At 40.9% G+C, this 27,786-nt stretch overlaps 1 protein-coding gene and 1 long non-coding RNA gene across 7 annotated transcripts in view; one reads left to right on the forward strand and one right to left on the reverse strand.

The window, feature by feature from the left end:
* The window catches only part of GHR (growth hormone receptor), a 297,127-nt gene that overhangs the window by 252,221 nt on the left and 17,120 nt on the right, over positions 1–27,786 (forward strand). For all 6 annotated transcript variants that reach the window (XM_020888243.2, XM_070476638.1, XM_070476636.1 and 3 more), the window contains 5 exons: positions 6,838–6,967; positions 14,353–14,513; positions 18,801–18,979; positions 21,993–22,158; positions 24,215–24,305. In XM_020888243.2, coding sequence (XP_020743902.1) covers positions 6,838–6,967; positions 14,353–14,513; positions 18,801–18,979; positions 21,993–22,158; positions 24,215–24,305 — 727 coding nt within the window. The remainder of the gene's footprint in view (positions 1–6,837; positions 6,968–14,352; positions 14,514–18,800; positions 18,980–21,992; positions 22,159–24,214; positions 24,306–27,786) is intronic.
* LOC110133979 (uncharacterized) overlaps positions 1–27,786 on the reverse strand; it is a 202,283-nt gene that overhangs the window by 128,122 nt on the left and 46,375 nt on the right. The window lies entirely within an intron of this gene.

Raw genomic sequence — 27,786 nt, forward strand, 5'->3', positions numbered from 1 at the left:
CAATTTCCAGTGTTAAAGATTTTTTTCCAATAGCTTATACAAACTGAGTAGTCACAGTTTCAGAACCATTTGGTAATTCGTAGGTTATAAAAAGCCTACCAGACTTTTAAAACGTGTGTTCTTTGACACTAGATTATCTATGTGCTCAGTTATGTCCAACTCCTTTCAGCCCCCTAGGACTGTAGTCCACCAGGCTCCTCTGCCCATGGAATTTTCCAGGCAAACACTGGAGTGGGTTGCCATTTCCTTCTGCAGGGTATCTTCCTGACCCAAGGATCAAACCTGAGTCTGTTGAATTTCCTGCATTGGCAGGCAGGTTCCTTACCACTAGCACCACATGGGAAGCCCATTTTATCTGTAAGGCAGCTTAGTTACTTAACAATAGTGATCAACCAGGAAGTTTACATACTTCTTTTACCATATTTTGACAGGCTAGCATCCATCAAAGACAAGACATTTATTTAGTAAGAGGGTGTAAGATGTCCAAGGGTAGAGGAATCACTGAATTTCTGAAGCTCTTCAAATAGATGAGTGCTTTGAAAATAACAAGTGTACTTTGGAGAAGGATGAAGTGAAGTGAAATTCTTTCTGTCATGTCTGACTGTTTGTGTACAGTCCATGGAATTCTCCAGGCCAGAATACTGGAGTGGGTAGCCATTCCCTTCTCCAGGGGATCTTCCCAACCCAGGGATCAGACTCAGGTCTCATGCATTGTGGGCAGATTCTTTACCATCTGAGCCACCAGGGATGCATGGCCTCAAAGCAGAATTTCAAAAGGGAAGACTCCAGAAAGCTGGGCAAGGGATTCTTTTCCCTCCACCTAAGTGTTTACAAGTGCCCCTCAGTCCAGAACCTAGTCCCCAGGAAGACCAGCAAATATTTAGGCTTTACCAAAAAAATAAAAGATAACATTTTAGACACACAATTCAACCACCTAGCCCATTCCACTTACTTACTTATGAAGTTCATTTGTCTGTTCTATAAAATTGTTGTCTTTTGTATGCCTTTGCAAGTTTTCATTCTTAATCATATCAACGGCTTTTGTTTTCTTTCCTTACTGTTTGTCTATGCCACCCAATTCAAAAGGCAGCTGTCAACTGTCTGCACTCTGTTATGCTTTGGTCAGAGAGCAAGGTTGTCTCTTCACAAGACATTGAGTCCCCAACCCCCTTTCAGCGGCGATAGCACACGTCCAGGACTGTTGACAGCAGATGGTCCACACGACAGGCTGCAGTGGAGGTGGTACATTGAAGGGCACGTGGCTGTGGTGTGCCTGCCTTCCCCTCCGTGACCTGGTGCTCCAGGAAGAAGGGTGTCCTTTCCTTCCAGCCTTCCCCTCCCACTTCAGCCGCTCCTCCTCCTCCTTCTCTTCTAACCCTGAACCCTCAAGCGCACATTGGGAACTTGTCTGTGATTTCATTTGGTTTTTGTTTCTGTTTTGTCACGAGTTGAGGACAGGAGAGCATGACTGGTGAGAGAACAGGGGGGAAGAAGGCAAACGACTATTTCAGTCTGTGGCAGCTGCTTGATGTCTGTGTGCTGCCCAGGAAGATGGTCTTCCTCCAAGGGGAGAGCCACGGGCCGGGAAGGGGGCCCGGCCAGTCTGGCTGCAGTCAGCCGTGGTCACTGTCAAAGGCGATGCAGGGCCACCAGCAGTGCCTCCCAGCCACTCTGACGTGGTCCTTCTGTCTTCATTGAATGTAAATTGACTTTTTTTCAAAACTTGAATTGTAGTAAAACTCTCTTTAAGCTTTCTTAAAGTAATAATTTCAGTAAGAATACTACTTTTAATTTTTATTACCAGTCTATAGTCCACCAGAAATTTGGGCAGGTTTAACATTTAGATGTAACATTTTATACATGTATTTGAAATATCTCTTAGTTTTCCAAGGGTTCATGAACCATTATTATATTCTTTTGAGGCCATGATTAACATTCATATCCTTCTAGCACCGTCCAGAACTTGGCTCACAGGACTAATACCAAGTATCACTCTTGATCTATAGTTCTGCTAGAACTGATCAGAGAACCTAACGGATGTGGGAAGCTACCTTTTCAGTGCTTACATATAGCAGTGTTTCTCTACAGCAGTGGCTCTCTCAATCTGGGCTACATATTTCAAGCAACAGGTGAACTTTAAAAAATCTCACTGCCCATGCTGCGCCCCTGACACATTGGGTCAAGCCTCTGGGAGTAGACCAAGGCATCAGTCAGTATCTTTCACAATTCCTCGGTTGATTCTGCTGTGCAGTCACAGTTAGGAAATCCTGCTCTTAGGGCTCGCTGGGGTACAGATTACCAAGAGTTTAGTTAAGAGCACATCTGTTTGCTTATCATCCTTCCTTTCTGGGGATTTTTGAGAAGCAAGAGAGAATTATCTAACAAAAAAGCTACTATTTTTTGCTAGTGCTAAGAGTTTAGATGAAATCACATAGATTTGTGTTTTAATCCCATCTGCATACAACAGTAATATAATTATGGGCAGCTCACTTCTCTGAACTCCAGTTTTACCCACATTTCTAAGTGAAAATAGTACCTGCCTTCTAGAGCTGTTATTCATGTTAAAGGAGATAATATAAGCAGAATATCATCAACATGATGTAATATATAGCATGATGTATGTAACCTAGTAATAATAACTAAAATAAGTATGTCATTACAGTTATTTTCAAAATGAAACCCCAAAGAGAATGAAAATAAATCCCAAATTTATTATTAATATTTTGAATGCTGAGCATTATTAATACTGACATTTCTTCAGGAGGCAGGACCACTTAAGTTGGAATAGTCATTTATCTTAGTGAGAATTAATTTAGGGTCAAAGGTGGTTTCTTTTGTCCATTGCAACATTAAGAGATGCTGTAAATGGATAGTACTACACTGTCTTTGCTACTGCTCCTACTGCTAGGTCACTTCAGTCGTGTCCGTCTCTGTGCGACCCCATCCCTGGGATCCTCCAGGCTAGAACACTGGAGTGGGTTGCCATTTCCTTCTCCAATGCATGAAAGTGAAAAGTGAAAGTGAAGTCACTCAGTCGTGTCTGACTCTTCGCGACCCCACAGACTGCAGCCCACCAGGCTCCTCCGTCCATGGGATTTTCCAGGCAAGAGTACTGGAGTGGGCTGCCACACTGTCTTAGGACTATACTGAAAAAAAAAATCACGAGCAGGTAGGAAGTATTTCTACTTTAGAAATGACTGTATGTGGCTCATCAGAGAGGACCTCAGAGAGTATCATAACCATTGGTCATCTTTATAGTGAAACACAGAACAAGTTTCTACTGGGATTTTTAGATCTAATAGACAGGTGCTCATTTTAAGGTTAGGCCAGTACCACTCAGATTTGGAAAAGCTCAGTATGACTCTAAGGAAATGGACTTAGGAATGCTGAATGTCTTCAACCACAGTGGTAACAGCTGAAGCAGGAAGAATCTAAGAAAAAGAGAAGCAACCAGCCATACTGCAGTTCTTGCCTCCAAAAGGGAATTTACCCCCTTTCCTATGCTCATTGTGACATATTCTATTTGTGACTTATGTCATTCTTAAATGCTTCTTTGAGTTCTAATGTGTTAGTAGCTCAGTTATATCTGACTCCTTGCAACCCTATGGACTGTAGCCTGCAAGGCTCCTCTGTCCATGGGGATTCTCCAAGCAAGAATACTGGAGAGGGGTGTCATGCTCTCCTTCAGGGGATCTTCCCAACCTAGGGATTGAACCCAGGTCTCCCACATTGCAGGTGGATTCTTTACCGTCAGCCACCAGAGAAGCCCTGATATATTGGATTTATTCCTTATATATCAACAACATTCAAATATTTACTATGGTTAGTATTTTTCCCTATCCTTCCTTCACATGGACTTAGCAGGTGGGCCTGCTTCAGATTCTCTCACAGGGCTGTGCTCAAAGTGCCAGCGAGGGCTGTGGTCTCATCTGTAGTGTGGACTGGGGAAGGATCGGTTTCCACGCTCACTAAGCAATTGTTTCCCAGGATTCAGCTCTTGGAGGGTTGTTAGACTGAGGGCCTCAACTTCTTGCTGATTGTGGACCAGAGGCCACCCTCAGTTCTTTGCTGTGTGGTTCTTACCACCATGGCAGCTTGCTTCAGCAAAACCAGCAAGAGACTCAGCCAGCCAGCAAGAGCGAAGTCACAGTCTTTTGTATCCTAATCACAGATGCGACATCCCCTCAATGCTGTTATATTCCACAGACTAAAGGCAAGTTGCTCAAGGGGAGAACATCCTTAAGGTTGTGGATAACAGGGGGCAGGGATCCATGGGGCCACAGCACCTAACAGCACATACCCAGCCATAAAAGAAAGGAAGGAAGGCGAGGAAGAGGGTGCAAAGAAGGAGGGGGAAAAAAGGAGAAAGGCAGGGAAAGGAAGGCAGGCAATGAAAGACAGACATAAAAAAAAAGACCCAAAAAATTAGCTTTGCTGCACTGCGTCTACAGCAGGATTCCTCTGTGGGCATGTTATTTCATCACATTAGCACCACAACTATGAATTTCCTATTTCTTACTTAAAATGGAAGATAACATGGGGCTTTCTTTACATCTGGAGTTAAAAGGAAACAGAATAATCAGAAATAGTAAGTTGAAGCAAGGAAAATGTGTTTCAAATTAATTTTTTTAAGTTCTTTTCCCCAAGCTAGCAATTTTTTTCCTTCATGTTTCAAGTTTTCGGATTGGATTTATTCTTCTTACCAGTATGTGGAAGGCTTATTGCACAGAGGCTATTGGAACCTGAATGGTGTTTGCATTTGGTGTTCTCTGGTGGTTTCAGCTCAAATGCCACAATTGTATTTTAATTATGTATATTGTTATTAATGGTTGTTTATGTCACTTAAGGGCTTCCCAGGTGACTTAGCTAGTAAAGAATCTGCCTGCAGTGCAGGAGACCCGGGTGCGATTCCTGGGATGGGAAGACCTCCTGGAGAAGGGATAGGCTACCCAATTCAGTATTCATGGGCTTCCCTGGTGGCTCAGATGGTAAAGAATCTGCCTGCATTGTGGGAGACATGGGTTCACTCCCTGGGTTGGGGAGATCCCTGGAGGAGGGCATGGCAACCCACTCCAGTATTCTTGCCTGGAGAATCCCCATGGACAGAGGAGCCTCGCGGGCTATAGTTCATGGGATCGCAAAGAATCAGACACAACTGAGCAACTAAGCATAGCACAGCACACGTCACTTAACTGTCAAAGTGAAGTCACAAAGCTTAAGAAAGAGTTCATCTATTCCAGCCTATTGAGGAAGTTGAGGCCCAAATGACTTGGGAAGTTCAAGTCTAAATACCGTCAGAGCTGAGACTAGATCACAGCTCTCTCAATTTGAAATCTGGGGCATTTCCTCTCCTCCCATTCTGTGCAAAAGAGCAGTCAGAACGTACAGTCCTCCCTCAACACTGCAGGTGTTAACACATGTTTATTGTTGTTGTTGAGTTGCTAAGTCATGTCAAACTCTTTGCAATCCTGTGGACTGTGGTCCACCAGGCTCCTCTGTTCATGGGATTCTCCAGGCAAGAATCCTGGAGTGGGTAGCCATTCCCTTGTCCAGAGGATCTTCCCTACCCAGGGATCAAACCCACGTGTCCTACATTGGCAGGCATATTCTTTACCACTGAGCCACCTGGGAAGCCCTAAAGCATGTTAGTTGTGGCTTAAATATGGTTTATTTAGCACTGATTTTCTGGAAGGATCTGAAAATAACACTTCAGGTGCATCAGCTAATAGAAGAAGGAACTTTTCCAGGAACTCTACTGTATAATAAAGTGCCTGCCTAACAAAACACACACTTTTTTCATTTGCAACAGATCATACAAGCTCCTATGCTTCAGTTAATTAACACTGACCACCATCTTCAAAATGGCCATGGAAATCAGAAGAACAATTAAAACTGATACACAAAAATTTGTTTTGCCTCAGACCTGCTGCAGATTTCATAGATGCAGAGGAGTCTGCTAATATCCTCACATCTAGGAGGCTTTTTCCACTTCCCATGTTAGAATTTATATATATATATATATATATATATATATATATATATATATGCATAAGTTGTTTAAAGTAGGTATCTTTTAATAAGTTTACTGGCTGAATCTTTTAAAAGAAGGCAAACATTAGTAATTTTTTATCAAAAATTGGTAAAAAGGGAAAAGGCTCTGTGGTGAATGCTGCGGTCCCCACACCACATCCCTTGAGCCCACCTGTTGCCAAGACAGCCATCCATGGTGGGCAGCTGCCACCATGCATATCACTGGGCACATTTCAGGTGTCTGTCTGGGTTTTTAAGAAGTCTAGCAAGGACCCTCAACCCATGTGCAGGTGCAGCCTAGAAGTTCGTGGGCATTAATACCTCCCAGGCAGCCCTTAGCCCTTGGGAGGTAGGAGCTGACATATAAATGCCCTGGTCTTCCATCCTTGTCAAGGATACCAGGAAGGCACACTCCGCACAGCTTCTCAGGGGGACCTCTGTGAGGTTGGGCCCCCGTCAGCCACTGTGGGAATGAGCTGAATATCACACGCTATATTAGCTGTTCCTGCTCCCGGCATCCCTCTCTCCCTTTCCTGGAGTCGCCCTCCTAGTAAACTACTTGTGCCCAAGACCTCATCTCTAGCTCTGGTTTCTTAAACAGCACCCCCCCACCCCAAAAATAATGTTGGAAATAAAGCCCCTGGAATCAAGGGCTAACAGAAATAACTGACAGCGGCTCTGAAACTATGGCCCAGAGAAACAGCATTTCTAGAAGTGGTTATTCTTGATCACTTTAAATATATGTCTCATTAGGACCATCCATTACCCTCCTGATTTCATGACTTGTCTTGTCTTTTTATCCTGCAGATTCTTCTGGGAATCCTAAATTCACCAAGTGCCGTTCACCTGAACTGGAGACTTTCTCATGTCACTGGACAGATGGGGCTAATCACAGCTTACAGAGCCCAGGATCTGTACAGATGTTCTATATCAGAAGGTATGGGCTTCATGTTTTTCTGATTTCTCTCCATGAATTTTTTAATGAAAATGCTTTGAGTGTCATGCAGCGGTGGGAATGGAAGTGATCTGCTTTGGTGATCTAAATGCATTCACCCATTCATTCATTCAAATATATTAGTTAATCTGTAAATGGGAGCATATGGGAGAGTAAACATGTGAAAGTGAGCATGCATGAGTGTGTGTGCCTGTTGAGAGCTCAGGTGATACCTTAAATGAGGTCTTCAGAGGCCCCTCTAGTGGTACCTGAGAGCAGAGACATAAAATAGGTGAAAAAGGCCTTGTGACTATCTGAGGGGAAGACTGTACAGACAGAGGAAATTGCAAGTGCAAAGGCACTTTGGTTGACATGGCAGGTTGGAGGAAATCAGGACGCTGGCTAGGACAAAGTGGAAGACAAGGAGAGTGACAGGGGCAGAAGCCAGAGGGTTAAGTGGGACCAGACCGAGACGAGCCTTGAAGGCCACAGCCCAGCCGACTTCCTCTGTGGTGCGAAGCCATAGGGTTTTGTTTTGTTTTTTAAGATATGTGTAAGATGATTTGGTTCCTATGTAGAAAATCGACTTTGTCCCTGTTAAATTCATTATCTTCAATAAGGGACTGTGATACTTCTCTTTTTTATTTTTACGGGTGGTCTTGTAAAGAAGAGTGAAGACAAAGATCTTTCAGTGTAATCACCATCCAAGTCATTTATTGCTGCCCCTCACTTGGTATGATTTCCATTTCTGTATATTCTCATGTGTACCTTTATGCTCTTTAAAAGCTTAGGCTCAAACTCTCTGTCATCTTCTCTTGTCCACCCAACCCTCCGGGAAGGCCTAAACCAAGAGGTAAGGTTATTGGAGACTCCCACCCCCTTAGATGGTGGTCATCAGTCCCAGGATGGTGCTATCGGTCCCCCAGAGGAGCCAGGAAACTAAAGGAAGGGGCAGCAGGCAGTGAAGGGAGAGAGCTTAGGGCCAGCCCTCCTATATTTCAGCCTGGCTCCAGCCCTTGCTCGAGAGTAATACTGTACAGATTAGTCATTCTGTACACAATTCAGCCACCTCATATGCAAAGTGAAGATAACAGACCTTTCCCCATGGCTTCTTGGGAGGGTTTTATTAAGTAACACATGAAAAAGCCTTATCACAGTGCTTGGTGACAAGCGTAGTAAGTACTGAATGAATAATAGCTCCTATTCTTATTATTGGTAGTATGAGAATAATTTAAAATACTATAGAATTCCAGTTTCTGAAATACAAAAGCAATTTCGTTTTTACTGCCTATGATTATTGATATGCTATAAGACCATTTTTAATGCAGAAACAGGTGCTTAATTTGCAAATAAATACTTTGAATTAACAACCAGGACAGGCCTTCCAGATGTGTGAGAGGTCTCTCAAACATACCCTAAAGGGCACACAAGGATGAGATGCTTGGGCACCAAATGAACTTTTACCCCTGCAAGGCTGATACTGCAGAGGTTGGACTGCATCACGCCAGGCTCCCGGAGCTCAAACTCATGTCCATCTAGTTAGTGATGCCATCCAACCATCTCATCCTCTGTCGTCCCCTTCTCCTCCTACCTTCAATCTTCCCCAGCATCAGGGTATTTTCCAATGCGTCAGCTCTTTGCATCACGTGACCAAAGTATTGGAGCTTCAGTTTCAACATAAGTACTTCCAATGAATATTCAGGATTGATTTTCCTTAGGATAGACTGGTTTGATCTCCTTGTAGTCCAAGGGACTCTCCAGAGTCTTCTCCAACACCACAAGTCAAAAGCGTCAATTCTTCAGTGCTCAGCAGATTCTCACATCCATACATGACTAATGGAAAAACCATAGCTTTGACTATACAGACCTTTGTTGGCAAAGTAATGTCTCTGCTTTTTAATATGCTGTCTAGGTTGGTCATAGCTTTTCTTCCAAGGAGCAAGCGTCTTTTAATTTCATGGCTGCAGTCACCATCTGCAGTGCTTTTGGAGCCTAAGAAAACAAAGTCTGTCACTATTTCCATTGTTTCCCCAACTATTTGCCCATGATCTTAGTCTTTTGAATGTTGAGTTTTAAGCCAGCTTTTTTTACTCTCGTCTTTCACTCTGATCAAGAGACTCTTTACTTCCTCTTTGCTTTCTGCCATAAGGGTGGTGTCATCTGCATATCTGAGGTTTTGATATTTCTCCCAGCAATTTTGATTCCAGCTTGTGCTTCATCCAGCCCAGCATGTCGCATGCTGTACTCTGCATATAAGTTAAATAAGCTGGGTGACAATATACAGCCTTGACTTTCTCTTTCCCAATTTAGAACCAGTCCATTGTTCCATGTCCGGTTCTAACTGTTACTTCTTGACCTGAATACAGGTTTCAAAGGAGGGAGGTAAGGTGGTCTGGTATTCCCATCTCTTTAAGAATTTTCCACAGTTTGTTTTGATCCACACAGTCAAAGACTTGAGCGTAGTCAATAAAACAGAAGTAGATTTTTTTCTGAACTCTCTTGCTTTTTCTATTATCCAACCGATGTTGGCAATTTGATCTCTGGTTCCTCTGCCTTTTCTAAATCCAGCTTGAACATCTGGAAGTTCTTGGCTCATACACTGTTGAGGCCTAGTTTGTAGAATTTTGAGCATTACTTTGCTAGCATGTGAAATGAGTACAATTGTGCAGTAGTTTGAATATTTTTTGGCATTGCCTTTCTTTGGGATTGGAATGAAAACTGATCATTTCCAGCCCTGTGGCCACTGGTGAGTTTTCCATATTTGCTGGCATATTGAGTGCAGCACTTTCACATCATCTTTTAGGATTTGAAATAGCTCAACTGGAATTCCATCACTACCTCTAGCTTTGTTCATAGTTATGCTTGCTAAGGCCCACTTGACTTCACACTCCAAGATGTCTGACTTTAGGTGAGTGATCACACCATCATGGTTATCTGGGTCATGAAGATCTTTTCTGTATAGTTCTTCCGTGTATTCTTGCCACCTCTTCTTAATATCTTCTGTTTCTGTTAGGTCCGTACCATTTCTGTCCTTTTTTGTGCCCATCTTTGCATGAAATGTCCCCTTGGTATCTCTGATTTTCTTGAAGAGATCGCTAGTCTTTCCCATTCTGTTGTTTTCCTCTACTTCTTTGAACTGTTCACTTAGGGGGGCTTTCTTGTCTCTCCTTGCTATTCTTTGGAACTCTGCATTTAGATGGGTATATCTTTCCTTTTCTCCTTTGCCATCACTTGTCTTTTTTTCTCAGCTATTTGCAGGGCCTCTTCAGACAGCCGTTTTGCCTTTTTGCATTTGTTTTTCTTGGGGATGGTTTTGATCACCACCTTCTGTACAGTGTTATGAACCTCGAGTATTTCAGCCCAAATAGCCCAGTGTCATTTATCTGGAAAGGGTAGAATTGATGGAATAAGGAGTATTAGGGAGTATGCAGTAGCAGGGCTGCACCTAATAGAGTACACGTGTGTGGGACTTTGCATCACCTGCTTACAGGAAGAGGCAGATACAGATGCGCTTTCTGGCTCCAGTCACTGTTTCTTGGAAAGCAGTTCCCAGGCACCTCCTGGAACCATAGAATCACGACTCCCCATCCCTAGCACACAAATGAGACTGTGACCCGAAGTCATCCAGAGGCAGAGTAGTGGAGGCAGGGAGGAGTGGGAGGGGGCCGCTGCACTGCAGGCCTGGCCTTGGTAGCTGAAGCACTGGGGAATCTAACCAGGTCAGGCTGGTCCACAGGACAGGCCCAGGCTGCACGCTTGGCTGGCTCTGCTTCCAGCCAGGTGAGCCAGTGGAAGAGGCAGCCAATCCAGAACAGTACGTGCCACCCTGTGATGGGACCATGCCAGATTCAGCCTCCAAGCTGGGCCGGGACTCTGCAGAAATGCAAATCACAGGCCCGGTGAAAAGGGGGCTCTGGGAGCCTAGCCTGTTCCTGCAGATGCTTCGTTTCCAAAGAAGTGGGCGAGTGAAGACTCATTCCCAAAGGCTGTATATCCCCCACCCCTACAAACCCCCCCCTCAACAAATTATCCTGGTTTTTGAAAAGAAAGTTTATTTGCTCTGCCAAGTTATAGAGGAAATTAGAAAGGAAAATGAGCAGTGTTACTTTCTTTTTCTAAAAAGAAAAAGAACAAGAAAGAAAATGTTAAATATTAAGCCTAAAACACATGATCTGGATGGCTTGAAAACAGTTGCCCTTAGGACATAAATGATAGTTTGTTTGGGTCTTTTTGTCTTCCGGTTGGGTACCTTTAGGTGGAAAGCACGTCTTCTGCTCTTTATTCTGATTTTTATGGATAGGCTCTTTCTAGAGTTCTCAGCCCTATTTCACAAGCCAGTCTGGGAACAAACCTAAAGCACTTAAGTCTTGGGACTAAAAGGAGGAGAGAGTAGCTTTTAGAAATGGACTTTGGTCATCTGTAGAGAAATTCAACCCAGTGAAGGCAGGCAACAGAGCATCTGTGTGGTGTGTCCATTTGGACAGTTTGTCTAAATGTAAGAGTTTAGAAATAAGTTTTAAGTATGTATTTAAAATAAAATTCAACTTCAGTTAATGAGGGAGGGGGTTGGGAGTTGTGTTTTGAAGTAGCTCTTCCTGACCCATTGCACTTTAGAGAAGTACTTTAAGTTGTTTGTTCTGTGGAGCTAATGGGTTGGAGATAATCTAAACAGGGTTTTTCATACCATGCCTGTGGGGACCAGGTTGCTGACAGGCCTGAGTTGAGAAACTGCGTGCCATACACAGAGCTCATCTCCTATTACCAATCCAGACCTGCTAAGCACTGGCCTGCATCTTCAGAAAACGTTTTCATACTGACTTTAATACTGTCAATTTGCTAACTACATTTGACTATTATACAAAACTTGACTCCTTAACTATTATATGAAAATCTCATTCCCTAGGCAATCTTATAAAACCATTATCTTTTACTACACTCGTATTTATTTTGAAAGTCTATCAAGATAAACTATAGTTCAATGACCTACCTATCCATATTTTTCAGTCTTTTTCCTATTCTGAACACACACACACACAGTTTATCCTTCCTTCTACCCTCTACCCCCTTAGTTTTCCCATTGGAGATGAATCTCCCTCTCATCCAAGGGTATGCAACTTTTAAGAGCCTCTACCAGCAATTAAGTAACAGTCCACTGTCCATGTTAATCCCAAGTTCTTTCCAACAGCTGATGAGCAGCTGTCTCAAGGACCCCTTGATATTACATAAGTGTCCTCCAAGTGCCAAACAGACCAGCTTGGGAAACAGCTGTAAACAAGAAAACGTGTGTCTTCTCCCAGCTTCTCATCCCTTCTTCCAGTCCCTGCCCGTGCACAGCCTGTGGGGTCCTTCTTGTCTCCTGCTGCCAAGCACCCACTCCCTAGAACGATGCTCACAGACCTTCACAGCTTGGCCCACCAGCCCCAAGCACACGTTACCTGCTTTATGTCTTCTTGACTTGTAAAACACCCTCTCAGCCTAGTGAAGAGCAAGTAAATAACGAATGACACCACCTAAGTAGCAATTTTAATTTAAGAAAGTTTTTCCCAGTGATTCCACTGCCTTCTGTTCCCTCTCTTCCTTCCCCTATTGCCATAACTTTTATTATATTTATTTATTGCCATAAACTTTTACCCATCTTCAAGATTGCTAAAATACCACGTCCACCTTGAAGCCGTCCATGAACGGTCAAGGCAATCATTCTCATTTCTAACTCCAGTGAGCACCAATGAACACTTGCCCACCCTGCTTTGTAATACGATTTCTCAGTCATTCCCCTGAGGCTGAAGTATTTCTTTAAAAACACATGACTCCTCTGTAATATCCAGCAATATATTTTATGTATAATTGATGCTTACGAAATACCCATGTACTGAATAAAGGAGATAGAAAAAAGAAAGTACTCAGTGGGTAATTTCTGAGTCGCCATCTAGCCTGAAAGTAGGGATCAAGTCCTTTTAATCCTTACGGCCACACAGCGCTAGTGTCAGATATGATACCTACAGAGTGCTTGCATAGGAGGCACCCAAAGATGGCTTGCTGAATTCACTCTTTCAGGCGGGCAGGCAGATGGGAGGTTGGAGGAGAGCTGTGTCACATTCTCTCACATGTTCCTGCTGGGGTGGACTTGAGTCTGAGCCATCTTTTGATTGCTCTGCATTTTTGTTCAGGTCCCCTTGGCGGCTAGTCAGGGTAAATCCTTTCCCCAAACTCTGACATCCTCCCCCAGTGACCTTCCTGCCATCTCTTTTCCATTTGACATCAATCCCTGCTGTTGTTTTAAGTCGTTGAGGTAAATAATGCTTTCTGTAGAACAGAGTGGAGGTGAATAACTCTAGGGTGGATCTTGGATACGGAGGTATAGCTTTTCTGATTTCTTCAGTGTTCTCCACGTGTCTATCTGTCCTTCGTGACTTGTTTCATTTGTTCTTATCTGATCCAAGATACAGGAAAGGATGAGCTCATTCTTTGTAGAGAAGCTAACAAAGGAACTGATAGGTAAACTCATCGATTCAATACAGCCCCTTTTTTGTTTTTTCCATTCTTTTGATATTATAATTAAATGTCCATTCCTGTTTACAGAATGAGGAAGAAAAATGCTTTCTTAGTTTGGATAATTTTTTTTAATTTCTAGATTTTAAATTTCTTTGGTTTCTTTTGTGAGTAGAGGGGAAAAGGCTAGGAGTCCCGTGTTTCTTAAAGGTTACTTGGATGTCCAGCATGTTTGAAATGGCTCTTTGTTTAATTAAGAAAAGATACCAGGAATATGGGAAGGAGTTCAAGGCATCAGGAAAACTCCCGCCCTCCACTGCCAAGCACAGGACAACCTTGCGGAGGAGATGGACATAGGATGCAGTGGTTCAGAGTAGGGTTTTAGCTGATTTTCCTCTTCAGGACCACCCACATCTCAGTGTCACTCAGCTTGGAGAACACCATCCATGTGTCACCTCAGTTTCTTCCACCATGAGTTAGGGAAATACCCAGGTTTAAAGACCCAACTGTTCACTGGGAATCTCTATAGTTTGGGAGTTGATTCTACAGTGTTTTAATAAAAGAATATATTTAAACCTCCATAAGCCTCAGAACTTTCATCTGTAGAGTGGGGAAAATACCTACCAATGAGTCACTTAAATTAGGAGCTGGCACCTTATATGCAGTCAATGAAGGGATGCTTTTACTGTAGACACATGTGCCAGAAGGCCTCCTCTCAGTCTGCAGACACTGATCATCAGCCCACAGATGTGCTAGTCCTTGAAAATGGTACCACTAAGATACTTGCTCTTAAAATACTTGTGTCCTGGTTTATTGAATCTGACTCTTAAGCAGCTTACTTTGACTTACACTATTGCATGATTTGGGGAACAATTTTTCCTTTTTACCTTCCATTTCAGGGACATTCAAGAATGGAAAGAATGCCCTGATTACGTCTCTGCTGGTGAAAACAGCTGTTACTTTAATTCATCTTATACCTCCGTGTGGACCCCCTACTGCATCAAGCTAACTAGCAATGGTGGTATTGTGGATCATAAGTGTTTCTCTGTTGAGGACATAGGTAAATCACAGGTTTGTGTTTTATTTGACATGGCTTTAGATTACATAAGCGGGGAAGGCTGCAAAGTCCAAGTGCATGCAAGTAGGAAGACTTTGTCATTGCATTGCATTCTCTGGGTGGATGGAAGTCGTCTTTATAGCACATGAGATAAGCTGGCAAACAAGAGAGAAAGGGCAGACAGCAGCTCAGGTTGGCTCTAATATTAAACAATCTGGCAGGAGGTTTATAAAGAAAAGAAAAGGAGTCTTACTGAGTCTTTTCCTTGAAAAAGTCTCTGAATGCCAGTTTGTATTCTTGTGTGCCACTACAAGGAAGAAACTCAATGCACTCTTAAGATTCTTTCTCTCCTCATGATCTGGTATGACGATTATATTCAGCTCTACTAGAATACATTGGCCTTGATCTCTGGCATTCCTATAAATAAATGCCTAGATTCTCTTTGGGTTTCCCAGGTGGCATTAGTGGTAAAGAACTTGCCTGACTGTGCAGGAGATGCAAGAGATGCAGGGTCAATCCCATGGTCAGGAAGATCTCCTGGAGAAGGAAATAGCAACCTGGTATTCTTGCCTGGAGAATCCCACAGACAGATGAGCCTGGTGGGCTACAGTCCAAGATTTTCTTTGCCACAAGGCATAATCATTCTGGAATTTTATGCTGACAAAACAGCCAAAATCAGTTTAAAGGCATGTTTATAAGATCTCAAAACACACACTGGAGATAATCAGTTCAGTGAACTAAGTGAAAGATTCAAGCAGCTTATCCCTTGCCCACCATGTGGACACAGGGGAAATAAAACAAGAGCCATAATTGGAATATTCATGTTTATACTATAATCGTATAAACAGCTACATAGAATCACAGAAGGACCATGAGTAGCTGACACTGATGCCTCACATCTATCCACAAAGCTTGTTTGTTGCTTACAGGAACTCCTTGGAGCCTCACTTAGATGTGCTGTTCTTGTGTGTGGTTTCCAGGCTGGAAGAGGCTGAGAGAGGGAGGGTGGAAGATGCAGATAGAAACGAGTAAATCTGATAGACTGACTTGGTGGGAGAAGATTGAAAAACATGTAACAAGCAGAAGATAACCCATCTGCATGGTTTAAAGAAACTATTGAATCTAGAGAAGCTGTTAGTAATTGAATATATGCCCCGAAGTCAGTAGATGTAGCTGTCTAATGACTCAATCGGTAGTAGAAAGAATACAGTGTCAAGACCCATGATCTAAGCCTGTCCTGCCAGTAGCCACCCCACTCGTTCACTTGGCTGATTTTCCCTGAGTGCCTGGCTCCTGGCTGGGTGTGTTGGCTACAAAATGAGTAAGACACAGTCAAGTAGGGAAAGCAGGCATGTTTACAAATAATTGAGATACGGCACAGTAGGTGCTGGCCTCAAGGTGTGTGGAATGCACAGCAAGCCAAGGCGGTGGCCAGAGGTGTGAATGGTTGACTGAGGGATGAGAAAAGGGCTGCACGGAGATGGTGACAGTTCAGTTCTTAAAGCCTCAGCAGGAGTTGCCAGGTATACAAGATGGACAGTGTCTGCCAACGGCTACTGAGTTCCAAAAGGGATAACACAGAATGTTCAGACTCAGGAGCGGTTTGGCAGGCCTGACAGGTTGACCAGAGGAATCATCAGTGATTCTGTGTGCCCCACAAAGGAACCTGGACTTTATCTGACTGCCCAGGGGTACGTTTGAGGATGTTTAAGCAGGGGAATGACCTCAGGATGTTTACAAAGCATGTACCATAAATCAGGTATGATAACTATGCTAGATGGCTTCTATTATAATTCCCATATTACAGATGGTGAAACTGATCCCCAAAGCAGTTCAATGTCTAGCCCAAGGTCAGAACTACTGGTAGGCAGAGCTGAGATTCGCACCTAGGCAGCATAGCTCCAGAGCCCTTGCTCTTAACCTCAAAGCCATAGTGTGTGTGTGCACGCGCACAAAGCTGCTTCAGTTTGTCCGACTCTTTGCAACCCTGTGGACTGTAGCCTGCCAGATTCCTCTATCCAAGGGATTCTCCAGGCAAGAATACTGGGGTGGGTTACCATGCCGTCCTCCAGGGGATTTTTCCAACCCAGGGATCAAACCCACATCTCTTATGTCTCCTGCATTTGGTGGGCAAGTTCTTTACCACTAGTGCCACCTGGGAAGCCCGAGAGTATGGTACTAACGTCTCAGGGAAATTCATCTTGCTGCAGTGTAGAGGGCAGATTAGAATAGCACAGACTAGATTGGAAGGCTTTTTGATAATGAAGGCAAAAGATGATGACACACAGGGTTACCATGATAGCAGGGAGGGAGGGAGCTGAGAATGAGAATGGGGTGACCCTATAGCTCTTAAGATGCTGATCACAAGCTTCAGCTTCCTCGTGTACCATGATGTATTCTACTAGACCTCTCAGGGCTGGTCTTTGGATTTAAAGTCGTGTGTGAGTTAGGCAGCTGTCATTCATTCAGTTTATTCCACGCTTCTTTGAGTCTCTTCCTTGGGCCAGGCAGCATTCTAGGTGCTAGGGGCAGAAAGCGTCTGCACCAGGGGGGCATTTTCTCACTGTGGGTGGAAGGAGACCATGCTGGGAGGAAAGACAATGTGGGAAAATAGGAGAGGCTGCAATGGGAGCATTATCACACACGGCCTCATTGAGACAGAGACACTTGAGTAAAGAAGGAAATGAGAAAACAGTCCCATGTCTATCTGATGGAAGAGGGCATAGGCAGGATAAAGATCTGGAGGTGGGAGCACGCCTTTGCTCACTCAGGGAAGAGTGTGGGGTAGTGGAAGGACACACGGAGAGAGAAGAGGAGCATGATCATAAACCAGATCCTGGAGATCAGAGGGTCAAAGCTATGGCATCTTTTAAGCCATGGTGTGACTTTGACTTTCGTCCGGAGATAGGAAGCCTTCAGAAAGCTGTAAATGATGTGCAATGTGACCTAACTTAAGTGTTAGGATGACCAGCATGTCCACAGTGTTGAGGATTGCATCGAGAATAAACTGAAGGGGAACAAGGACCACAGGAAGAGACTAGTTAGGAGCCTAATGCTTCAAAACAAAATGGTAATGGCTAGGACCAGGTAAGAGTGGGGCAGGTGATGAGAAGTGGGTAGATTCTGGAAATATCTTGAAATTACAGCTGACAGAATGTGACGTGGTGGGGGGAAAAAAAGTGAGTCAAGGAAGGGTTCACCATTTTCATCCTGCAGGAATGGAGTCATCATTAACAGAATTAGGGAAGGTGGAAGAGGAGCAGGTTACAGGCAGAAGACTAGAAGTAAGAGAGATGGTTGTTATTATGCTCATCATGGTGGTACTGAGCGTTCTCAAAAGGGACCCTGTTCTATATCCTCTACTGAAAGTAGGGGAGGGGGTTAAGATGCAACATGAGTAATAAGTTTGAGAAAATTTCCCCTTAAAAACATTTTTATAGTTCAGTCATATAAAGCATTAAGCTTTGGTTTTCAGAATTCAGCAATCCCCAACAAACCTGGAAAGATGAGGTGTAGCTATCATTATGCAGCATATGTAGCTTACCCATTTTGCAAATCCCTCCAATTTAATTTCCAAAATGTGGTCATGATTAGTCAAATTGGGACTTTCTCTGTTTTTTAAAAAGTAGTATCCACTCCACAGTAGTCAACAGCATGCAGTTAAGTAAAACACAGAAAACACTGATTCACCACCATTTGAAAGATCAGTGTAATTCCTTCCTTTTATACCTGAAGAAATGATCACATGGGGCTAGGAAGACTAATGAAGGGGTATTTACCAAGTGTTCTGAAGGACTGTGCTTCTGTAGCAGTGCAAAAAGAAATGAGAAAGAAAATATAAAAGGCCTTGCCCCAGGTAACACACAGATCAGAAGAAAAAAGATCTCTCAACCCTTCACTCCAAAATGGCCACATATGTAAATACGCTTAGGTCTTTCTGACTCTCTATTCCTTTCAGTTCTGAGTTAAAGTGAATTCCTTTGCCAGAATCCCAAAGGATTCATCTTCTCAGAGCCAAAAGAAATGCAAAATGTGACAGATCTTTAAGAACGGCTATAGATCAGATTTTAACTCAAAATAGAATTTTTTATAGGGGCTTTTTTTTTTTTCAGTTAATAACAGGTCATCCTTAATTTAAAAAATGATACTTTACCATAAAGTGGAAGTATAATGATGGGAATATTGGAAGAATTGAGAATAATGTTTGAAGTAACTTAGTCTTCTTCAGAAAAAAGCATTCCACTAACATCAAGCTATGTCTGTGTACTAATTCTCTGCTGAAATGCACAGTACAACCGGATCCACCCGTTGGCCTCAACTGGACTCTGCTGAACATCAGTTTGACGGAGATTCATGCCGACATACTAGTGAAATGGGAACCACCACCCAACACAGATGTTAAGATGGGATGGATAATCCTGGAGTATGAACTGCACTACAAAGAACTAAATGAGACCCAGTGGAAAATGGTAAGATATTATTACATCTCACATTGAAAAACCCTTTGACTTTTCTGTGTTCAAAAACCCCTCTCACTTCTAATTAGACTTTCTGTTGACTTAATACCACATATCCCAGTTCTTATTTGAGAAAAATGGATATAATCAGTAAAATTTTATCTTGGAATTCTTTAAGACAGCGGATGCTTACATGGAGTTTTATATGGAAACCTATAGAAGAACAGGAAAATGATTTCTCCTGTCATCCCTGGTGTCCGGTCTAACCTTAGAACAGTATCACATACTCTAGTCACTCAGCTGTCTGTGAGGATGTGGCTAAACATGGGAAAGGTTATGATCAAGATCAGTAGTGAACTGTGGCTAAATATTCGCCCAGGATTTTAGTTGCTACTGTTCAGCAGACTCCCACTAAAATAAGTTCTTCAGAGACTCCAGGAGGGAAATAAAGGGAGGGAATTGATTCCCTAGAGTTTCAGAAGAATGTTTTGTCACATACCCCAGGGGAGAATCAAGCTAAGAGGTTTTTACTTAGGCAAGTAGCCTGGTATGGGTTGACCTCTGAACTCCTCACTTCCTTGCCAAGGGCATGGGAACTGGGCACTTAAATAAATTCCACATGGCACACAACAAGAAGGAAAACAGGATTATCATGCTGCTTTCAATGTAACCAATTCTAAATCAGTCTAACCACAGCCACAGGCCTGGCCAAGCCAAGTGGTTTCTGGCCAGTCACCAGGTCGTGCCCAGCATCCTGGCATGGCCTCTCTCCTAGAATTGAGACACCAGGCCCTGTCCATTCAGTAAACTGCTGAAAACGAAGCCAGTTTTGTCATTACTAGCAAGTTAAGTTTAGGGCACTATGAATAGTTAGATACTGGCTTCAAGGTTGTTTGTGGAATCATTCTGACTTAGATATCTGTTCCATAACTTGGTACAGAAAAGTTTGGCTGGATACTGAGTCAAACAAGGCTTTCTAAATTCAAACTTCAGTCAAACATTTATTCAGCAACCGACCGAGTATTGAAATAACTAGTATACACAAAGCACCATGCTAGGCACCCCAGGGCAGCATTTTCCCAAAGTATAAATTTTGAACCCTTGAGGGTCCCTGAGACTCTTTCAGGGAGTCCACAGGGTCAAGACTGTTTCCATAATAATACTAGAATGTTCTTTTCTTTTTTGACTGTGTTGATTTACACAGGTGGTACAAAAGCAATGGTGGGAACACAGCTGCTGCCTTCGCACAAATCAGGGCAATAGCTCCAAACTATGCTGATAGTCACTCTGCTCCGCACCACTCTCTACTCACAGAAAAGAAATGGGAGCAGGCGAGGTGGGGGAGGCAGATCACATAAGAATGTCCTTGATGAAGCAGTATATATATTTCTAAGTTTATTAAATCATGATTTCTGACTATGTAGCTTTTTCATATTCTGTGTACACATAAAGCACCTTGGCTGCATCCTGAGCTGTGGATGGTTATTTTGAGCAAAGGCATTTAAACACCTGAGTTCCTGCTTGAACTAGCTGCTTTTTGCTTGGAACACCATTTTTACTTTGAAAGAACAACTGATAAACTGATAGATGGCTTTTCATATTTGAGTTGGCAAATATTTGGCAAATAGTTCTTGGAAAAGAATAAAGTGAGCTTAACACTTCAAGAAAAACAATTGACAGTATTTGCTTCCAGCGAGAAAATTTGAGCTTTCAAAGTTAAGTTAAAATTTTGGAAAACTTTGCCATCTGCAGCTGTGAGCTTGAGAGTGTTCCCAACCTTTGAAGATCTGATGCGATTAATGGTGATCTTAGCAAAAGTGTGTGTTTTTTTTTAAATATTGTATAATGAAATGTGTGAACAGTTAGAAAATCCACATAACTCAGTGAATGATATTTTCCAAGTGACCAATACATGCTGTAACCAAGCCATGAATGGAGAAATGATGCATTCAAAGTACTAGTTGTAGTGGTGGATTTTAATATAAAGAAGTGTGAAAGAGTTATTGATACAGTTTCAGATTTCACACTGCAACTAACCTTTAAGAAAATACCACTTACCGAGTTTTTTTTTTGTTGGTTTTGGTATTAAGGAAGAATATATACAATTAGCTGAAACAGCTATTAAAAGATCTCTTCCATTTCCTCACTATATATCTGTGAGATCAAGTTTTATTCATGTACCTCAACCAAAACCACACATCCTAACAGTTTTAATTCAGAAGCAAATGTAAAAATATAAGCATCTTCTACTAAGCCAGATAGTAAAGAGATTTGCAAAAATGTGAAACAATGTCATTTTTCTCACTATAATTTTATTATTTCAGAAAGTGCAATAATTCTTATAAAAATATGTGAACATAAAATCAATTTATCATCATTTTGAAATTAATATTTTTGAAATTCTCAGTTATTAATCCATGATACTTATAAATTTGGTAATTTGCAAGGGTCTCACAGTTGCCATGAGCATCAAGGACCCATCTATGAGAAGTGACCTTTCTTAAAGAACTTATGATCTAGTTGGTTGTGAAAAGAGGCATAAGCATAAGGAAAAAAAAAAAAAGGATTGTAAGTCAAAGGGGAAAAGGCTAATGTGTGTTGCTTATATCAGGAATTTACCATTTGACAACATTGAATTTAGTATTAATATGCCCATTTTTTAATTTATTAAACACATTTTGAATATAATAGTAATTCTAATGACCATGTAGTTGCTTACAACTATCTACCTACTAAACCAATTGTGTTTTTGAATTTTGGGGGTTGTTTTTTTAAGACTTAATGAGGGCATAGAATTATCCACAATGTACGGGTCATCTCTTGAGTACCCACTGAAAAAGTAAATGCTAAAAGTGTTAGTCACTCAGTTGTGTGGCAACTCTGTGGACCGTAGCCTGCCAGACTCCTCTGTCCATGGAATTCTCCAGAAATTCATTTTGAATAAAAATGCTGAAGCACTTCATGGAGCTTATTGCATTGAGTTGTTGACTCTCTAACCAGTAAGTTTTATATTCTGTTTTGAAAGATGGACCCTTTATTGGTAACATCAGTTCCGATGTACTCGCTGAGACTGGATAAAGAGTATGAAGTGCGTGTGAGAACCAGACAACGAAACACTGAAAAATATGGCAAGTTCAGTGAGGTGCTCCTGATAACATTTCCTCAAATGAACCCATCTGCATGTGAAGAAGGTAAACCTACGAGATTAAAATGGCAGCCAACATGATTTCTGTCAATACACAGGCATACATTCCCTACATTGTTAGAGTGTTGTCCAGATCAATATATATTAGCATCAGTTTTCAGGATGAGGGACCTGGAGTTCACTACCTGTAATAGGTATTATCCATTACAAAAGAGGAAGAAGGATTTCGCTTCTGAATTATTCAGGAAAAGTCATGATGTAGGTGCAAGTTAAAGAGAAGAGACACAAAGTTACCGATGGAGGACAGTGGGGTGATAATTCCAGATAACAGAATTTCAGGTGATTCTGTTCTTTATTTATAGGTTTCTGTATTTCTAATATTTCCTTTGAGTTTGTTTTGCATTTATAATCATAAAAAATGTTTTTCAAATATACAGAGAAGAAATTCTGAATCTGGATGGATGGCTATCTCTGTGGTTTCTAAGAGAAAGCCTAGTATTGAATCAGCATAAGTAGTCAATGGGAGATGCTTATTGGTTTTAGAAAATTTGTGTGTGACTTTTATCTGGAGGAAGGCTTAATTAAATCATGTGCTAGTTATGCTTAAGAGTGACATAGAATATTTGAAGATCCTATATAAAAGAAATGTAATTTTAAAATATAAACACAATTTTCTGCATGTATGGTACAGGTAGAACCCATGATATTATATAGCACAGGTGAAAATGTCTATAGCACCATTTTTTCTAAGCTCTCCTCAGTAGGCTTTTTCAAACAGTATTTGATATATGGAAATTCTGGCTTAAAAGTACATTTGCCACATGCCCTTTATTGTGATAGCATTTAATTCACTTAAAGATTTTTTTAAACAACTTTTTACTTCTGTTAGAAAAGGAAAACAACGCTTGCTTTATATTATGTTCCTGAATACATCATTGATATAAAGTTATAGATACCACAAGAACAAAAAAAAAAATGGTATTCTCTCCCCCACTAATTCTTTATAACATGCATAATATCTCTCTTGTGGATTTTAATATGTGAATAAGAAAATAAATAAAAGAATATCACAGCATAAAAGCTTACTTTCAGTAAAGCAATGTTAGGGTAAAAGTGAAAAGAAGTGGGAAAGTGTTAGCTGCTCAGTCCTGTCCTATTCTTTGCGACCTCATGGACTGTAGCCCACAAAGCCCCTTTGTCAATGGGATTCTCCAGGCAAGAATACTGGAGTGGGTAGCCATTCCCTTCTCCAGGGGATCTTTCCCCGCCTTGCAGGCAGATCCTTTACAGTCTGAGCCACCAGGGAAATTCTACCTTAAAAGTAGTTACCTCTGCCACTGTGGCACTTGTTCTAAAGAAATGAAATAGAAGTTTTACAAACAGTCTCCCACAAATTTTCTATCAATTATACTAAAATCTGAATCAATGGGCATGACTCAGTGAACACGAGTTTGAGCAAACTCTGGCAGATAGTGAAGGATAGGGAAGCCTGGCGTGCTGCAGTTCATGGGGTTGCAGAGTCAGACATGACTTAGTATGCTGTTCAGTTGCTAAAATCTGAGAGTCCTAGTACTGATCTTCTTCTGTCAAACAATACTTTTTAAGCTATAAAAATATACACCCTGCATATCTAAGAAGTTTTAATAATGATTCAAAAACACAACTTGGCCCCCATCTTATTGATAGATCCACAGTCTAGATCAGATCTAGATCTAAAGATCACATTTTTTTTTTAAAAAGTGGACATTATTTAGGTAAAGTAGTATGTTAACAAACATCACTTTTCCCTTGAGCTAAAGCCTTTTAATGACACACCTGAATACATAAAATGTTCAAAGCAGGTTGTTTATATAATAAACATGGATTGTGCTTAATTTGTATGCTGTTACTTTTTCTTTTTTTGGTATATGAAAGGATCTGAAGAAGTGGATAGAGGTGTTCTTAGAAAATACTAAGTCATTGCGTTCTATTTCAGTGGTTATCAAGTGAAATCATTGACTTTACTAGATGAATACAAATTAAGAAGTTTTATGTGAAACAGGAGAATGATATGTAAACTTCAATTATTCATAGTTCTGAGATATTATTTTTGTGTTTTTCAGATTTCCAGTTTCCATGGTTCTTAATTATTATCTTTGGAATACTTGGGCTATCAGTGACATTATTTTTACTCATATTTTCTAAACAGCAAAGGTAAGTGATATAACCTACTCTGATATGTTTTGCCAGTTATTTAGCAAACGTCCATGTTTCCATTTATGTTTTCTTTTGTGAATCATGAGTGAAGTGTTTCATCAACCCAATGAAATGTTCTCTCTCGCTATACATCTTTGTTGTGTCCACATACAGACAACACAGGCCTCAGTTTTATCCGGAAAGTTGCATAGGATGTTAAGAGGGTGAGGCTAGTGATTACATTCCTTGTGACATGAACCTTAGAGTTCTGAACTGATATTTATTCCAGGACCCTGAAGTAGCTTTGAGACTTTGGCTAAGTTTGACACAGTCCTAATACAAGAGCAAAAATTTAAGTGGTGAACTAAAGCTACTAGATAAATCAATCTAATAAAAACCTTTCTTTAGATTTCATATGATACCAATCTTAAGTAGATTTGGGTTTATTTAAATTCCTTGGATACTTACAGTTTGGTATTTTACCTTCTTTTGTCAGAGATAAAATTCTAAGTTTGAGGATACCATTCTGCATCCTCTTGCAGCCAGAAGGCAGGTTCCAGTTATTATTCTGCTACTGTTGTTTGTGCTCATTTGAGTCCCTCTCTCTCTCTAGGACTCCATGTTCTCATGGGTAATATGAGAGTGCTGGATTATATGATGTTTAAATTTCCCTTAAGCTGTAAGGACTAATTATTCTATTCTCATTCTTGAAAGAAACTCAGTATAGACTATAGGAACTTTTAATACAAAATATTGGAAAACTTACTGGTATAGTTTGCCAGTTTTCTTACATTTAGAATATGCGTAAGTCCCATGGGTTAATCTTGTCCCTTCTCCTAGAATTAGGGTAGCTAACACTCTGTTTGCCTGGGAGTTTCCTGGTTTTAACACTAAAAATTCTGTGTCTAGGCAAACTGAGACAGTTGGCTACTCTATCTAAAACCAAAGACAAGTTCTCCAGGTGAAGCCATGAGGCATCTAGAACTCAATAGACTCTATATTATGAATATATTGTAAAATTTTTTTCCTTTTTATTTTGAAGCTGTATAGCATTTGTAAATATCAAAACAATTTCAATAGAGAGAAGAATTCTAGGGTTCCAGAGTGTCAAAGCATGCTTAAAAGTCTGCAAGTGAATGCAGGAAGGATTATTTTTAGTAAAGTTTCATCTCCAATTTAATAATGTAAACTCAGGGGGACAAAATTCACCCTGGAGAATTTTATTTTCTATCTTTCTAGCAACATTACTGTCTTAGAAATACAAGTGTTATAAAATAGTACAACAGCTTTCAATTTGGGGAGGGGGGAAATTAGTAAATAAAATTCTAAACAATTATTTAAATAATGGATACATTTAAGTAATGCCAAAGGAGCCAAATTATTCTGTAGATTCATTTGAATTCACTGAACTGTCCAGTTAGGTGATAGGCTAATTTATATATAACTACGGTAGATAAACTCACTACATACATAAAGTAACTTACTTTTAACATTAGTTGTCAATTTCAAATCATCACGAAGGCCAAGCAAATTTATGTTGCTGAATTTACATTAGCTAACAATATTTGGAAGAAAAAGTAGTCCTCTGATCAAATAGAATTTCAAAGGAAATATATTAACTTTTGTCTAAAAGATTGTTTTCTATGAATAATTACGTTTTTAACTATGACACTTGGTCAAAATCACCAAATTGGGAAAAAAAAAATTGAAAATCTGTTTGTACTGCCAAATTCCCTGTCCTGAATTGAATTCTTTGAAACAAAAAACTTATCTTCTTTTTTCATATGTCCACAAAAACCCTTATCATTGTCTAAATTTCCATGTTCTAATGAAAGTAGGAAATGGTAGAAAATAGCTGTCAGCAAGTGTAGAAAGAACAATTAAAATAAAACTCAAAGAATGAGATACTATGTCAGTTACTGCAGAATTTCAGGGCTCTAAAGGATTTCAGGTGCTCTGTGTTTGCTTGAGATTTTGTTAGTTCACAAACCAAGCCACTGCTCCCTTTCTTCATCCAAATCCAAATCATTAAGAGTCAACTCTAGTAAAATGTATAGTGTAATTTGGATTTGAATTAAACAATAAAGATCAGAAACATAGTTTCATGCCAGTTTATCTTTATTCTATACTCTGTTGCTCCCACCATACAACTTACTCTAGCCATCAAGCTATATGACTAAATCAGGAATGAAATAACTGAATCAACATAAAACAGAAGTGGCAACCTGAAAGCCAGATTCAGCCTGCAGATCCATGTTTTGCTGTTTTTTTTTTTCCTTCTGATTTTTGAGGAATGGTTTTGCTACAAAGTGTTTCTAATACAGGGAGTTTTCACACAAAAATCAAGATTACTAGATTATCTTTAAAAACAGAGATCTCAGACTTCCCTGGTGGTAGGTACAGTGGTTAAGAATCTGCCTGCCAGTGCAGGAGACATGTGTTCGATCCTTGGTCTGGGAAGACCCAACATGCTATGCAGCAACTCATCAATCCTGTGCACAACTATTGAGCCTGTGCCCTGGAGCTGAGACCCCATGTTCTGCAGTGAGAAGCCCGCGCACCACAACTGAGAGTGGACCCCACTCCCCACAACAGAAAAGCCTGTGCAGCAACAGAGACCAGAACACCCAAAATAAATTTAAAAAATTTAGTCATTGCCATATTAAAAATTAAAAAAAAATAGTGAAGCTGGGTTGATAATCCTGCATAGCAATATGTCCTGAGACAGAGGACCAACCATCCTATTCGAACAGGGCACATGCTCTCTGTCACAATTCCCATCCTCCCTATGACTGGCTTGGTTGCTCCAGGGTGTGCCACCCTAGCCTAAAGGCAACAACACTTCCCTGACTCTCAAGTACCTAAATGCGTCATCCTCTTTTTTTTTAAAAAAAAGAGGGACTTATACAGAATAAAGCATGTTTGGGGATCTTTGCTTTCCTCTAATTAGAGTTATGTTACATTTTTGTTTTTGATCCTGTGAAGCTCTATACAGTCAGCAAAAAGAAGACCTGGAGCTGACTATGGCTCAGATCATCAGCTCTTTATTGCAAAATTCAGGCTTAAATTGAAGAAAGTAGGGAAAACCACTAGGCTATTCAGGCATGACCTAAATCAAATCAGTAGAGGTGATGAATAGATTTTCAAGGGATTAGATCTGGTACACAGAATACCTAAAGAACTATGGAGGTTCATAACATTGTACAGGAGGCAGTGACCAAAACCATCCCAAAATAAAAAATGCAAGGAGGCAAAGTGGTTGTCTGGGGCGGGGCGGGGGGTGCCTTTACAAATAAGTGAGAAAAGGAGAGAAGCGAAAAGGCATGGGAGAAAGGGTAAGATATACCCAACTGAATGCAGAGTTCCAGAGAATAGCAAGGTGAGATAAGAAGCCCTTCTTAAATGAACAATGAAATAAAGAAATGAACAAAGAAATAAAGAAAAACACTAGAATGGGAAAGACTAGAGATCTCTTCAATAAAATTGGAGATATCAAAGG

This window comes from Odocoileus virginianus, chromosome 14 (genome assembly GCF_023699985.2).
Source record: "Odocoileus virginianus isolate 20LAN1187 ecotype Illinois chromosome 14, Ovbor_1.2, whole genome shotgun sequence".
NCBI lineage: Eukaryota > Metazoa > Chordata > Mammalia > Artiodactyla > Cervidae > Odocoileus > Odocoileus virginianus.